General features: G+C 38.4%; 1 protein-coding gene across 6 annotated transcripts in view; it reads left to right on the forward strand.

Moving 5' to 3' along the window:
* LOC146455458 (uncharacterized) overlaps window positions 1-14,588 on the forward strand; it is a 145,082-nt gene that overhangs the window by 51,499 nt on the left and 78,995 nt on the right. For 2 of the 6 annotated variants that reach the window (XM_085094145.1, XM_085094150.1), the window contains exons 2-3: window positions 14,036-14,142; window positions 14,340-14,420. The exons of 3 other annotated variants lie outside the window; for them this stretch is intronic. In XM_085094145.1, coding sequence (XP_084950271.1) covers window positions 14,036-14,142; window positions 14,340-14,420 — 188 coding nt within the window. Of the gene's footprint in view, window positions 1-2,187; window positions 2,507-14,035; window positions 14,143-14,339; window positions 14,421-14,588 lie in introns of those variants that run through there. One more of the 6 variants, XM_085094151.1, reaches the window with a different exon arrangement.

Genomic DNA, 14,588 nt, shown 5'->3' on the forward strand with positions numbered 1-14,588 from the left:
GTATTTAGTACAAAGACGGTCGAAAATTTGTGGAACGAGACTGTTTCCTAAGCTTTCTCTCATTCACTCAGACGGCTGTAGAATAAAAACTGTCAACAAGTTAATTTGTTAGTTTCCTTACATAGCTCTTAAGAGCGACTATCCGTAAGAACCTCATATTCAATTTTCATCCAGAAATATATTTCGCTGATAATTCTTTCATCGACTTGTTTTGGCAAGTTGATAACAAATATGAAATAAGATCGGAGAATTTTAACTTTCTTTAATTTTTCTGATTCCAACTTTTCGCACCCCGACCTATTCTCGAAAATCAATGGCGAGATCGTGAATTTTGCAAGACTTGCAGCTGTTAGTTCTGATGACTACGGATCGTTCAAAACCTCTACCTTCGCTAGTTATAAACGATGACCCTTTATCGTAAAAATATGATGAATTGCAATCATAAACTTTAAATTAGTGTAATAAATCTGAGGGAACAAAGTTTATCTACTTTGACTACTTACCGCAGCATGCAATTTAGCCCAAGTTCAGAGGAATAAATTGCAAAAGTGGTTTGTACTCACAGGCTTCTCTACACATCAGTAGCAAGTTCCATCCATCCTCTGTGCAAATCTGTTAAAACATTTGGCTGCATTCCAGTTCTTATTCCACAGGTGAGAGATGAAATTAGTGACATTCGAACCGGCCATATTTCCATCGTGGACGAGTGTTCATTACAAGGTACGGTTATGTCAAAAGTATAACTGTAGAACGTCACTTATCGATCAAGACTTCAGCCATGAAACTATCCTAAACTTAACTGACAGTAAGCAGTTCAATCTTACCCAAATGTTTGGGAAAACGAATGATTTCTGGTCCTCAGAGGTTGTCTGATCGATCTGAGCGTAGTCTTGTTGTAAGCCACTGACCATATACATTGCAGTGGCACAAGACACAATAACGGCGAGCTGGCTAGCGCGTGTACGAGACTGCTAGCTTGTTCGCTTTTTGGAAATCAGTGGAAAGATAACGTGTGGAGAATCACGAGGAAAAGTTGAGGTGATCTTACTGATCGAGTGCATGTGTGGATGATATAACTCACCATTTGAAAAATTGTCATCTCTCACGTGTCAAAGTTATGGAGTACGAATTGATTTTGGCCAGGGAGAGGATATTTTATCTACCTAACGATGAAATAAGGAAGATGACTGTTTACCCTAAACATTGACATATTTTAGGCAAATTTTGGCCGCCATTAAAAACGTGCCAGTATCCTCGACATAAGGGTCGGAAGACCACGCTGCATTGTAAAAACCCTGTCAACTGGTCGATGGCCCAGGAGCAAACTCGATAACGGACACAAGGAACAAACAGACTACTTGAATGGCTGGTAGTCTTAGATTTTCAGCTGAAAAAGATTGCCTGCGTGATCCACTCTTATTTGAAGGCTGGACAATCACAACAAGCAGAACGACATGCAAGAGTATGCAAGGAATACACTCTGTAATGCACATTGAAAAAGGTCAGAAAACGAAACAAAAACTACAGATCCGCGTGCTAGAGGTTTCATACCCTTAATTGGGTTAAGACGCTATAATTCAATCAACTGAGCAAAACAAACATTGATTTTATTTTGACTGCAATTATCGATACTAGCAGCGAAATAACAATGTCAAAAGTATCCAAGTAAAAATATCACATCGACACTGAGGAAAAAAAAACTTACGCGACTCAACAAGAACAGGTGCACTGAACACTTCCTGATCCCCTGGACCATCGACCAACTGACATGGTTTTTACAACGTAGCGTGGTCTTCCGTCCCTTATGTTGAGGATACTGGCACGTTTTTAGTGGCCGCCAATATTTGCCTAAATTATGTCCATGTTTAGGGCAAAGAGTCATCTTCCTTATTTCATCGTTAGGTAAGATGAAATATCCCCGCCCTGGCCAAAATCAATTCGTACTCCATAACTTTGACACGTGTGAGATGACAATTTTTCAAATGGTGAGTTATATCATCCACACACTCGATCAGATCACCTCAACTTCTCCTCGTGATTCTCCACACGCTATCTTTCCATTTCCAAAAGGGAACAAGCTAGCGGTCTCGTACACGCGCTAGCCCGCTCGCCATTATTGTGTGTCTTGCGTCACTGCAGTGTATATGGTCAGCGGCTTGCAACAAGACTACCACTCGCTCAGATCGATCAGACAACTTCTGAGGATCAGAACATTTATCATTTGTTTTCTCAAACATTTGGATAAAATTGAACTGCTTACCGTCAGTTAAGTTCAGGATAGTTTTATGGCTGAAGTCTTGATCGATGAGTGGCGTTCTACAGTTATACTTTTGACATAACCGTACCTTGTAATGAACACTCTTCCACGATGGAAATATCGCCGGTTTAGTCGAATGTCACTAATTTCATCTCTCATCTGTGGAATAGGAACTGGAGTGCGGCCAAATGTTTTAACAGATTTTAACAGAGGATGGTTGGAACTTTCTACTGATGTGTAGAGAAGCCTGTGAGTACAAACCACTTTTGCAATTTATTCCTCTGAACTTGGGCTAAATCGCATGTTGCGATAAGTAGTCAAAGTAGATAAACTTTATTCCCTAAGATCTATTACACTAATTTATTAAAAGTTTATGATTACAATTCAACACATTTTTACAATAAAGGGTCATCGTTTATAACTAGCGAAGGTAGAGGTTTTGAATGAGCCGTAGTCGTCAGAACTAACAGCTGCAAGTCTTGCAAAATTCGTGATCTCGCCATTGATTTTCGAGAATAGGTCCGTTGGTGTGCGAAAAGTTGGAATCAGAAAAATCAAAGAAAGTTAAATTTCTCCGATCTTATTTCATATTTGTTAACTACTTGCCAAAAGAAGTCGATGAAAGAATTATCAGCGAAATCTATTTCTAGATGAAATTTGAATATGAGGTTCTTACGGATAGTCGCTTTTAAAGTCGCTTATTGCATGTCACAAGAAACTATAATACTAATTTAAAAATAAACTATTATATGCGTCGCCAGTTCTACAAAGCGTTCTGATGAATTAAAATAAGGTGAATGAAGTGGCTCTGTATTCTATAGTGTAGCGCCTTGAAGAAAATTAGAAAATTAACCTAAAGTAAAAGCACACTGGTATGCTTTGAGTGCAAGAAAGTCCATCTATATCGAATATTATTAAACTGACTGTAATTACTTTCTCGGCATTTTAATAATAACAATGCATATGACTAGTACTGCCGCTGTTTCCTCCATTACTTCGGGCATCATGCAGCATACAGGATCCCGCTTTTCGATTTCAGTTCTGACTTTTAGCGAATTATGCAAGAGCCGTCGGCGCCGAAAGTTTGAACAACACAAGATCAGTTTCGCCTGACTGGACGCTTGGTTCAAGGTGTCTGGCATTTTCCGTCAAAACAAACATTTCTCGTTTGAAAAAGCCTTTGCAAGCAGCAAAAGTCGAAGCAATTATCTCAAGGGTTCGCTACAACTATCGATGCTGCAAGTTTACTCTTTAAGTTGGAGAGCATTCAACAATGCATTTGTTTAAGGGGTTGATCAAAGCAAAATTTGTATTTAAATTTGTGAAATTTTGTACTTAAATACCTTTCTAATTTGAGCGATTCTTCGTATTACTAACAGCTTTTTTGCTGAATTTTCGAAAACCGTGCTCCGCAAGGTCCGATAAATTCACTTCAAAATGGACTTGCAGTTTCTTCAAATCTCTTGCGCGTTTATCGTCTCGGATTCAAAATTGTACGCCTTTACTTTTAATAATAAAGACTTATCTAAATAAATTTTTCATTTAGCAAAACTTCACTTGTCCATTTTATTTCTATTTTCACTGATGAAACGTGACAACGGCGAAAAGCTTGCTTAAACAAACACTTGTCCTTGCGAGCGGAGGGAATAGTAACGCGAGGATCAAATTTTAAGGTTTGTTTTTTGAAAAACTTTTAAATGGCAACCAGTGTATTTTATTCAATAATTAGCGACTTTAACTATTTTAGACCAAAGGGGTGTTGCTTTTTTTAACCTGTAAGTTGTGTATTTTTACTGAACATGGGGTTGTTTATTACCACTTTGCACATTGGATGAATGCTTGGAAAACCTCTGGTCAACCTAGCTAGAATCAACGGGTTACACTACCGTGTTGAAAATGTTATAAAACAATTGGTTCATAAGTCAGCTGTGCGTTCATCGAGATATGAAGCACTTGGGAAGTTTGGAGAGTACTCAAGAAGCTAGAGTTGCTCTCGGTCACGGCTCGAGCAACTCTTACGCGTCTTTCGTGCTCTCCAAACTTCCCACGTGCTTCATATCTCGATGAACGAATGCTGACGCATGAACCAATTGTTAATTGATCAAAGTAGATGACTGAAGCAGTTTTTAATAGAACAAGCAGTTGTGAAAAACAAATTTGATATGCGCTAGACTATGATTTATTTCGATCATTGTGTAGGTCAGTCTTTTTCTTTTTATCAAACAGAGCGTAACTTTGTCATACAAATCATTTTATAATGTTCAATCCATCAGTGTTATCTGCTTAGCTTGTGGTAGACAATAGGGCGCCAAGATGTAATTTACTTCTTGTAGCTCTGATAGCTCGAGGTATTTTGTACTCCTTTGAACAAACAAATGAACTTTAACAGCAGACACATTCGGAATAAAAATTAACTTTTCCCTCGAGCCAAGCAATTAATGGTTAAATATAAATCCCAACATTACCATATCATGCTTGTTCTCTTAACTGTTTTCAGGAAATGTTTAAAAAAATGTGTTTTAATATCAACTGATATTTCATCCCTGTGATCATATCCTCTCTACGTCTGAAGTAGTAGAAGTGATAGTGAAAAACGGCGCCCCCATTCTGAGACCCTCGTTCGACAGCTGAAACTTGACCGAGTTGGTTCTCAAGCCTAAACTTGCTCGAACATCAAAACGAATTATTAGTCTAAAGGCTTACAATTAAAAAAAATCTGTACGGGGCGTTCAGTTGAGTATTTCGATTTAGCAACTCACGAGCCTTTCTACCTCTTCATGCCTCATTCTAGCGTTGTAAAATACAAGTACCTTAAAAACGCGGCAACCTTATAAGCTCAATGTACGTTTAGAATGCGTTGCTATGGTAAAGTAAAGGGGCAACGATTTCAGGCGATCTTACATGGAATAGGTACTGCTCAGCAATAGCAAAGCTTATAATTGAGGAGATATCTCCAAAAGTGTACATCATATTTTGAGAAATTCGAACATGTCTCCATCAATAAAAAAAACAAACTTGAAAACCGTGTTGAATCAGTCGGCCATTCCGCTTTTGCATAATTACGTAAATGCATCGTAAGACTATTTGTTGCATTGTACTAATTAAGGTGAAATCCAAATTAGATCTTAATTAATTACCGGAAAAGTACTCCAAATAGAAATAGCTTGCAGTGGCTTTCTTAACCTTCTTCTGCTTCATTTGTGATCTACTGTTTATCAATCAATTCTTCTCTCATTGGCACATCTTTAATTTTGGCCATGAATCTCGATACTGATGTTTCCTTGCCCGCAAATCTGACGCGACGCACGAGTAGCACACTCCTCTCACGCGCCTCGCGCCCGATTTGCCTTTCTAGCGGCTGCCACGAAGGATTCTTGTCGTTTTTCTTACTCGCACCACTCTCCCCCGCCTCCCTCGTCTCATCCCTATATTTTTAAAATGCTTTAGTTCAGTATAAGCGCAAGAAAATACCAGATGTGACTTTAAGAGAAGGCCCCCCCCCCCCCCCCTCCCCGTGTGGGAAGCTATAATTTGGTATTGAACACATTTCAAAAATTCAAGTATTATTCAGCTCAATCAGGGAACCATGGGCTCCTGGTTCAACGATTTTTTTTAAATTCACTCGAACGCTTAGAAGTAAGGGTTTGTGTATGGTGTTTAAAAACCTTTGACGTAAACTAGACGGCGACAGGTGACCTGAATAACCTGTTCGAAAGGCATTTGTCGCCGAAATTACCTGATTACTCAGATTTACAAAGACAGCCAAAAATTCGTAAAACGAGACTGTTTCCTAACCTTTTCATTAACTCAGACAGCTATAGAACACGAACTGTCAACAAGTTAATTTGTTAGTTTTCACACATAGCTCTTAAAGTCGCTTAAAAAGACCCTTTAATGATACTGGAACACAGAAAGCAATATTTGAACAGTAAATACTTTGCTTAAATTTTAATTTCCCGTTGTGTGCGCTAGACTTAGTGAGCTTGGACAACCTATGAATAAAGATGTAACTTATTGCATGTCATAAGAAACAATAATGCTAATTTAAAAATAAACTATTGTTATATGCGTCGCCAGTTCTACAAAGCGTTCTGATAAACAGCGTGGTCGAGTGATTAGGGCGCTGGACTTGAATCCGGTGGTCCCGGGTTCCCGCTCTGACCGCTAGCTGGAGTTGTTTCTCGGTAGCCCCAATTACAACTCCTCGGACACGCCAGTTGGGGTTTAAAAGTGCTATTTTCAATTTGTATTGTTTCTTTATGAAGTTTAATGCTCTGCCACACTAGCACTTGTGCTATAAACACTGCCGAGGGTAAATAAAGGTTATTTAATTATTTAAATAAGGTGAATGAAGTGGCTCTGTATTCTATGGTGTAAAGTAAACGCATACTGGTATGCTCTGAGCGCAAGGTGAAGGATGTCCATCTATATCAAATGTTATTAAACTGACTGTAATTATTTTCTTGGCATTTTAATAATAACAATGCATATGACTGCCGCTGTTTCCTCCTTTACTTCGGGCATCATGTTGCATACAGGCTTTTCGATTTCAGTTCTGACTTTCAGTGAATTATACAGACGCCATCAGCGCCGAAAGTTTAAACAACACAAGAGTTCGGTTTCGCCTGACTGAACATGACGCTTGGTTCAAGGCGTCCGTCATTTTCCGTCAAAACAAACATTTCTTATTTGTAAAAACCTTTGCAAGCAGCAAAAGTCGAAGCAATTATCTCAAGGGCTCGCTACCGATTACCGATGCTGCAAGTTTACTCTTTAAGTTAGAGAGCATTCGACAATGGAGAGACTGACCATAGTAGAAACACGTTTTGTTTTTAATATAGAACATGTTGTTGTGTCGTTGAAGGATTTGCGAAATTCTTGAAAACCGATAAATTCACTTCACAATGGACTTGCAGTTCCTTCAAATTTCTTGCCCGTTTATCGTCTCGGATTAAAAATTTGTACGCCTTTGTTTCTAATAATAAAGACTTACCTGAATAAATTTTTCATTTAGGAAAGCTTCAGTTTTCTATTTTCTTTCTATTTTCATTGATGGAAAGTGACCACTGCGTAAATCTTGCGTAAACAAACACATCTCCTCGCGAGCGGAAAGAATTATCCCATGTAACGCGAGGATCAAATTTTCAAGTTTTCTGTTTCGGAAAACTTTTAAATGGCAATTGCAATAATTAGCAACTTTAACTATTTTACACCAAAGGGGAGTTGCTTCTTTAACCTGTAAGTTGTGTATTTCTACTGAATATGGGGTTGTTTATTACTACTTTGCACATTGGGTGAATGCTTGGAAAACCACCGTGTTGAAAATGTTATAAAACAATTGGTTCATGACTCAGCTGTGCGTTCATCGAGATATGAAGAAATCAACCAATTATTAACTGATCAAAGTACATGACTGAAGCAGTCTTTTAATAGAACAAGCAGTTTTGAAAAACAAATTTGAGATAGATGCGCTAGGATATGATTTATTTCGATAATTGTGTAGGTCAGTCTTTTCTTTTTATCAAACAGAGCGTAACTTTGTGATACATGTCAGTTCATAATGTTCAATCCATCAGTGCTATCTTCTTAGCTTGTGGTAGACAATAGGGCGCCAAGATGTAATTAACTTCTTGTAGTTCTGATAGGACGAGGTATTTTGTACTCCTTTGAACAAACAAATGAACTTTAACAGCAGACATGTATTCGGAAACAAAATTTTATTTCTGTTAAAACAGTTAAAACTGTTTCCTAGAGCCAAGCCATTAAGTGTTAAATGTAAGTCCCAACATCAACATGCTTGTTCTCTTAACTGTTTTACATATAATTCTTCAGATAATAGTTGAAAAAATGTATTTTAATATCAACTGATATTTCATCCCTGGTGGTCATTTCTATGTCTGACAAAGTAGTAGGGGTGCTGGTAAAAAAATGGTGCCCCCTTGGTTGCTCCGAGAAAGTCTAGTTTCTTTTAAAGTGCCCATATCGGAATTTTTTTTATTTTCTTATCTGAATCTAAACATCACCCTAAGAACTTCAGTGAAAAAATTTTTCGATTTGCATAAAACGCGAATTTTTTATGAATTTAATAAGACGTTCAAATTTGCCGCCATTTTGGCCCACCATTCGCATTAGTCTCCTCTCGGTTTAGCAAGAGCTGTGACGTAGATTCAGGAACACGTGACTTCAGCCTTTCTCTGGATCTCACTGAAAACAAGTCGCGGTATTTCTGCACGTTTCTCGAAAATGCCGGAAAGATGTGTTGCAGCGAGATGTGAAAACATCAAAGACGAAGCGAATGGAATAAGCATGCACAGAATTCTTTTCTTTGGCACCACATGCCCGCAAAGACTGAGGAGGCGAAAGAAATGGATCGATTTTATGCTGGAGCGGAGGAAGATGTGGACGCGCGCCTGGAAAGACCTCGTCCTTGTGCGCGATGCACTTCAATGACGAGGATTTCACAAGGCTGATGAATTCAGGTTTAAACTTAAAACGTGAACTGAAGTAGGATGACATCGCGTTTGTGTTTATCCTTTAAAACAGCTAAGCGAAAGGAAGACGAAGACCAAGAGCCACCTTCGAATAGGAGCAGAGAAAAGCGAATGGTAAGCTTTCGATAAATATTCACACCCGCTAGTGACATTCTAAGCGTTGTAACCTTCTGAGGTTTATAGTTTGACCTCACTGTTAACTCAGTCGCAAGTTTTATAAAATATGGCGTAATTGTTTTGGTATATATTCTCATAGATCGTGAGATCAGCAAAGTTTCGTTGAGACCAAGCTCTCAAAAAATACTAGCACAAATGCTACCACTGATGTAAATAGATCGATGCGAGAACAGTCGCACTCGGCGAACACAGAAAACATTGTAAACCACGATTCAGATAAGGTAGATAAACTGCAGCAAGAATTCAACGAGCTCAAACAAATATTGTACACACATGTGTTGCAGAATTCTGCAAACAATAAAAATGTTGAAAAGTATAACAGCGTTATCTCTGAAAACCTAACCACCACAACGGGGGTTCAAAATAAAAAAGGGCACAAAACAAATAACAAGCGCAAAGAGCGCAGAAAAAAATTGGCTAAAAAACGGATTGAGACAAAGAGAAAAACACGAGAAATTCATGAAGAATTTTTCAAACAAACAACTTAGCGACAGCCTGTTAGCGTTATTTCTAAAGGGCTCAAATTTGTCCTGACACCGGTGACAGACACGAATTACATTAGACGCCAACTCTTGCTAGACTTCGAACATTTCGCAAGACGTATGCGCCTAAAAGATACAATGGATTTCGTAAACTGTGCGACAGTGACAAAAAGGAAATTAACCTGTCATTGGACAAGCTAACAACTTCCATCCTACAATTAAATTTACGGCCGAAATTTCAGAGAACGAGACAAGCTATTATTATCACAGTTCAACACGTGTCCTTCCTGTAGTTCCGCGAGAACAATGTCGCTAGTCAGCGCTTCCCAATTGCCTTCGAGTTCCTTGCAGCAGTAGCACTCGCTGATATTTGCTAGCAGATCACGGCTACAGTTACCACAAGTACATCTACATGGAAAATAATTCGTTCGAATGTATGTGAGTACTTGGCCATAGTTTTGACAGATGATAATGAAGAGCGCGTATGCAAAATGCAAGGTGAGAACTTTACCATCCACTAACACGCACTCTATTCTCCAAGCGTTTCGTTAAATCTTCATCGAGTCGTCGCTTCTCCTCTTGTTCCTTGCGATATCTTTTTAGCCATTCTTCGTCTGCTATCGTCTCGTCCGCGTACGGTTCGAGTGTATCATCATCTTCACACGTATTACTTGTTTCGTGGACGCCATCTATCGCCTCGAAGTCGTCCTTCGACGCTTTCAAATTCGTCCTAGCTGCTTTCTTCAGCGGTTTGCTCACTTTCCGTGTCAGATAAGTTTTCTGCCATGGAATATACTTATTTGGAGCTAAGTTTTTCCTTCCTACCGGTGAATCTGACGATTTTCTTTCTGCCGCGAATGTACTTTACTGAAGGTCAAGTGAGTGCATAGACTTGAGAGTTCCTGAATGTACGTCACAGACCATGTCACGTGGCCCTATTGTGAGCCCGTCGGCATTCTCATCAGCGGGGCGGGTGGACCGCAATAAAATAGGATTTTAAAGATTTGTAAAATTCATAAAAAATTCGCGTTTCATGCAAATCGAAAAATTTTTTCGCGGAGGTTCTTCGTGTAATGTAAAGATTCAGAAGAGAAAATAAAAAAAATTCCGATATGGGCACTTTAAGGAGGGTGACGACTTAAATCAGAGGTATTTTTGCAGGGTTTATGACTATGAAGGAAAAGCAGATACTAGCATGGACTATTGAAATCCACAAAGAAATTCGAATAGATGTTTTCGAGACTAGTAGTTTTGTCGTTTTAAAATTGATATATTTAGAGTATCCCAACTAGCTGTAATTATGAGCACTCCCTCATGTCGTTATTAGATTAAATCTTGGCGTCCTGCTGTCTTCACAAAAGACATAGAAGGGGAAACCTTATTAAATGGCTTCCAAATAAAGTTACGCTCTGTTAGATAAGGCTAAAAAAGTTTACTTGATGGTCAGAACTTTTGAGTATCCCAACTAGCTGTAATTATGAGCACTCCCCCATGTCGTTATTAAATTAAATCTTGGCGTCCTGTTGTCTTCACAAAAGATACCGCGACATAGAAGAGAAAACATTATTAAATGGCTTCCAAATAAAGTTACGCTTTTGTAATGGTCAGAACTTTTGAAACAAAGAAAATCAGAATTATCATTTCAATAATATTAAATAGGAAGTTCCGGTATAAAAGGGGCCTGGCCTGGCCTTTTTCAGCTTCAGCTGTCAATCAACCATCAGAGCGTAAAGAAATGACAAACAACATGTGCCTTTTGCTTCGGCTTTTACCGATAAAATCGGCTTAGTTTTCAGAATAACCCTTGTTAAACATATTAGAACTTGATATCTTATATTGCTGTAGTGATATTATGATATTTTGAGGCATATTTTTCAGAGGACTTTTGAGTCAACAACTTGCCACCACTGAACAGTGTCTAAATTTGGATCTCACGCCCACAAAAGTGTGAAATGAAGGAGGGGCTTGCCCTTTTGAAGCGGTTCTTCTTGGTTTTAAAGAATACGCTTGATAATAATAAGTCACTTGCGGTTTGAAGTTACTGCAGCAATACCCTCAAAAAAGGTAAGTTGAATCACCAAGGAGATTCTAGTCAATTAACTTAATATGGGTCTAGGCACATCTGAAAGAATGTTTTCCTTCTCTTTATTGTCGGAGATAATATTTTCTCAGGTGATTTACTCAATAATTCTCTTTACACGGTCTTTTTCGTACTCCGTTGTAGCGAACACCGTACTTTTATTCTCGTTGAAATTTTAGGCGAGCGATGCCTCATCCAATAGATGTTCACATTTCTATTTTTTCTCTATCACCAATAATTTCGAAGTGGTCGACAGCTGTAACTATTTTGCTAAAGCACATTAATTCTAGGAAATATTTCTTGCGAGACAAGGGCGAGTTTACTGAACTCGAGCCAATTTTCTATAATGCCAACATGGCAATGTATTTTCGCTTCTTTATTCGCTCCAGTTAAGATTGAGGCCTTCTTACTTGAAACGGATTTGCTTATACGAAGGCGAGCAATTTTTCATAATATTCAGGCCTTCGATCATCTTACGTTGTGTTCAGTTCATTTCTTTCAAATATTTTCAGTCAAACTCTATAATCGTTGAAATTAAGATGAATACAATCATGTGTGATAGTTGTTCGGATTCTGTTTACTTAGTGGTACTAGCAATTTCCAAATTGAATTTTAAATCTGCGAAAATCTATATATACCCCTTCTGCTCTCCCACCCTTCGGTTGTAGTGAACTCAGCGAAGTGTTTTTTTCTCAGTTAACCCAAAAAAGCTCGAGTCCGTATCGTCTAGAAAATTCTCAATTAGTGGTATTTACTACCTAAATTAAGGTGAAGTGTGTGGTTAAAATCTGTTCTGCCAAAATGATACCTTCACCTTTACAACATCTCGTCGCCCGACGCTTTGCGCTATGAGACAGCTAGACCCAAGAAGGGAAAATGGAAACCAAGCGCGTGTGTCAATTTGACTGAGCTCGCATGTAGTTCGTCATCGTAATAAGACCGTCAACTGGGCCATTAATTTCTATGCACTACGAATTGCCTCGACTGCCTCAGCTTACCGACTGGTAAGGCACCATTTACAGCACTAAAGCTTACAAATTTAAGGTCATTTGAATCCAAGGCGTTTCCCCCTTTCAACTAAAAGCGGTTTAGGTTAGATATATGTAATGTTAACCGTAGACATTTCTGCTTTTAATGTTCATGTACTTGACAGAAGGAGTACAAAATACCTCGAGCTATCAGAGCTACAAGAAGTTAATTAAATCTTGACGCCCTGTTGTCTACGACAAGTTAAGCAGAAAGCACCGATGAATTGAACATTATGAATTGACTTGTATCACAAACTTACGCTCTTTTCGATAAAAATCTGTTGTCTTGTTGTTTAAAATTCGGCTAGAGTCCTCAACATCAAAAAGGCTGCTACTCTTATAAAACTGGCTTGTTCTTCAGTTAACTCAGTCATTCCGCGTATCTCGTTTTTCGAATAATTACACCATTCCGCACGTCATAACACATGCCATTCCAGAAACTCATTCCTGCCTTTAACCTCACCGGCAATTTAAGGAGCTTGCCATGCTTGAGCTAACTCAAACTTTGTTAGTTAGGCGGTTATTAAAGAAGGAAGGCACAACAATAACTTTTTTGGCTTATAATTAAAGATGCATATCAATTGATTTTATTCATAGTTTCAGGCTTATTTCTCTTTCCCTCATGTTTGTATTTTGATTATTTTGATTTTGTTTTATATTTATTGCTGAAAAGCCTAAGGGATAGAAACTAATTCTTTTCGTTTTGTGAGGGGCAAATATTTCGTTAAAAATGCGTAGAGAAAGGTTTCGTGGCATTTTAGTAAGACCGGAGAACAGCTCGTATTAATTCGGGGAATAAAATTCGTTCCCTAAATGTTTCGGCAACATAAATTCGTTTCAGTTATAGCAGCGGAAGATATCAAACTGTATTAGCTTACAGAAATATTCCTTTATTAAAAGGTTACAGAGTTATCTGGGAACACATAAGACAACATTTAAAGTATTTTTCTTTAATATTCTCATAAGTACTTAAATTATGATCATCCGGGTGAGTGTAGTCCTGAGAAGGACTGTTTGTGGTGACTTTGACTGACGTTTCGACAATCATCTTCAGAGTCAAGTAAATTGTGGAACGTCAGTAGGTGGTATATACGTCTCTGGTTGTTAACCTGATTGGTCAACAAAGTCCAGATGTTATTGGTCGTTTGTCAGTAAGCCGTGATGTAATTGGCTGTGAAGACTGTAAAAAGTGATTGGTGCGTTTCGATCCGTCTTTTGTTAGTCAAAAAAGTCCGTGGGTCTATTGTTAGTAAAATGTCTATTGTTTGTCTGTTTTCCTGTCTGCGGTTCGGTTCGTCTTTGTCCTTTACCTTCGTCAGTAGTTGTCGTAAAGTGGTTATAGGTTTGTGAGCTACACGGATATTGTAGTTTACAAGATCATAATTTACGTACTTATGACATGACTCCTGGGTTCAAACCATTTACAATTTTAATATTCTCATTGAGTCAAGTAGAAAACGAGACGATTAGAATTATTTCAATTCAGTTAAATTGATTATTTTGTGTCTGGGTTTCAACAGTTCACTATTGACTGAACAGAAACCTAACCATGTCTCGCGTCTTCTTTGTGTTGGCTTTTGGATTTTTCATGGCCAGTTGCTTGGGAGCATCGCTGCCCGCAAACCAGGTATTCACGATTTTATTCAAATCTGTATGTCTCTCCGGATTTCTCTCAATTTTCGTAGTTCGTATAGTCCTCAGTTCCTCAGTTTCTCACAGTTTTCGAAATTTGTCTAATTCAATATGTATTCTCCTGGCGATCACCCACGTTATCATAAAAGACCATTTCCGTTCACCGATCACCTTTATCATCTTTTATTGTAGAGAGATTCTGCGGGAAGCAAGCGTCGCCTCACTCTGAAGAAATTGAAGGCGCAAATCGACAACTTGCAAGACCGTGTCGAGGTGGGGAAATAAAAGAGAATGCACTTTTTTCTTTTCATTGGAATGTCTAATTCTTGATCGGCTGCGGTCGAGCAGGGACTTTTAAAATGTTTAGTTTCCTGTTGACAATTAAAATGATAGTTATTTCTCTTAACAAGCCGTACATCTCTGGTTGATCAACGGTCACAG

The sequence above is a fragment of the Pavona decussata genome, unplaced genomic scaffold (assembly GCF_977016875.1).
Source record: "Pavona decussata unplaced genomic scaffold, jaPavDecu1.1 SCAFFOLD_273, whole genome shotgun sequence".
Lineage (NCBI taxonomy): Eukaryota > Metazoa > Cnidaria > Anthozoa > Scleractinia > Agariciidae > Pavona > Pavona decussata.